At 45.1% G+C, this 2,009-nt stretch overlaps 1 protein-coding gene across 1 annotated transcript in view; it reads right to left on the reverse strand.

Moving 5' to 3' along the window:
* The window catches only part of SKIV2L2 (superkiller viralicidic activity 2-like 2 (S. cerevisiae)), a 47,176-nt gene extending 45,227 nt beyond the window's left edge, over nt 1-1,949 (reverse strand). Inside the window, exons 1-2 of the mRNA XM_009694967.1 lie at nt 1,828-1,949; nt 1,293-1,424 (exon numbers count right to left, since the gene is read on the reverse strand). Coding sequence (XP_009693269.1) covers nt 1,293-1,424; nt 1,828-1,946 — 251 coding nt within the window. The 5' untranslated portion in view covers nt 1,947-1,949. The remainder of the gene's footprint in view (nt 1-1,292; nt 1,425-1,827) is intronic.
* Between the last annotated feature and the right edge of the window lie 60 nt (nt 1,950-2,009).

The following is a 2,009-nucleotide window of genomic DNA, read 5'->3' on the forward strand; positions in this document are numbered from 1 at the left end:
TGCTACTAGTCATGATACCAAATAAGAGCAGTCAGAAGCATCCCAAGCAGCTGCCTGAAGACAAGACACCTCTTTTCTTTATCAGTCCTTGCTTTCACAGCCACACAAAGAGGCAAGTGTCTCACTGCATAAAACAGTGTTTTTTTTCTGACAGTTTTAACATAGTAAGCTACTGTGGGCAAGTATACATTCTACTGAGACTACTAACAGAGAAACTGACTTAAAATGTTGACTCTGATTCTGTTTTGCTTCTATACAGGTAGTCTTTGTTTACAGTGTTCTGAGAAGTCTTTCATTAATTTCTCACAGAATATCTTACCTTGAACTTAAGAAAAATTATCCTGTAAGACCAAATGACAATCCAGACCAGAATTCTGCCTGACAAAAGTCAGTAAAACATCACCCAGAGAAAACTATAAGAACAGAGCAAGCACATTATTCTTACTTCTGCAGTAGTTTTCTACATCTTGAGCTAGGAGGTACACACTGGCATTTGGCAGCTCCAGATGAATTTCTATTCCATGAACCCTCCTAATCATTTTCTGAACCAACAAAAACTTCCAAGTTGTGAAGAATCTCTTAATATACATTAAACTGAAAAAGTGCTCACACTCTCCACTCAATCTGTTCTCAAAACCCCTCATAATACCTGTCATGAAGCTCTGGAAAGAAAAGAGGGAGAAACATGCAGAACCTAAAGCACAGAAATGGCATTCTGGCTTCCCTTCAGCTGCCATATCCTCCCCAGCTGTTGACATGTCCAAGTATACCTGCCTTTCCATTGTCAAATACCTGCTCAAATTTAAAAGCATGTCCACGCTTAAGATTCCAAATATTTGCTGCAGTTATAATCTTACATGTCCCAAAAGCCCTGTTTCTGTCTCCTTGGTCAAATTCTTCATCCTGTATCTCAGCCAATTATGTCTTTTGGTGGTGTAGTACACAGCAAGCCTGTCTCCTCCCACACGCCTCACTGCTTGTCTCTTGCTATATGCCTGGTAATAACATGATGGCTTTGACCAAGAACCACCAATCCACATGCAGTAATGACAAATGCATGAACATTTCACACTGCAGTTGCCTATCTGTCCCCAATATTATTTTAAACACATCCAGTCCTTGTACTACCAGCATATCCTCACTTATACAGCTAATCGAAAATCAACTTTATATACAAATTTGTCTTTATATGAAAACACTGCAAAGCTACTTACATTGACTATTCACAACTGGCATACAGCTAACCAGTATGTCTTGCTATGATTTCCTTACACATTAAGCTAGGCACTTACTTAGCATCTTCCGATACAACATCTTCCAGTTTTGGCTTCTTGCCCGAAACAGTATCTTCAGTACTATCAACCTCAGCTTCCCTTTTGGGTTTCCCTGTCGCAGCTACTGAAGATTTTTCCTCAGATCTTTTCCTGCAACATAAACAGAAAACAATTTAAAGTTTGCCTCCTTTAAGCATGTATTTTCAGAAAAGAAATCGGGTGTCCTACGGGCAACAGTGATCACATTGCATTCAGGGCACAACACAAGGAACTCCTCTCATGAAAATTACGGTGTGTTTTCAACTCAATTCCCGGATGAGCTGGCCCTCAGGTCCCCGCGCTCCCCAATCGCCCACTGCGCTCGAGCTGGCTACAGCTTTAGGGCCAGGGATCCCAGGAAAGTGTGTCCCTTTAGGGTGTACCAACCCCCCGGTCCCGAGGGGGCTCAGTAGCTCAAACGAGCTGGCAGAAGCCGGGACCAGCAGTGCGGCCCTCACCTCAGCTGCCAGAGGAACCCCGGCCCTACTACCCCGGTCCCTCACCGCACCCTCACCCCGGTCTCCTGGCGCCCTCGGTGGGGCCCACTTTGCTCTTCTTGGTGCCAGAGGCGGAGGCGGCGGCCGAATCCTCCTCAAACACGCTGAACAGCTCGTCTCCAAATGCGTCCGCCATCTTCCCCACCGGTCCCACAATGCCTCGCGCGGGACAACCTCCCCCCAACCCGCAAGTTCCTTT

This window comes from Cariama cristata, unplaced genomic scaffold, assembly GCF_000690535.1.
Source record: "Cariama cristata isolate BGI_N322 unplaced genomic scaffold, ASM69053v1 scaffold682, whole genome shotgun sequence".
NCBI classification, from domain to species: Eukaryota; Metazoa; Chordata; class Aves; order Cariamiformes; family Cariamidae; genus Cariama; species Cariama cristata.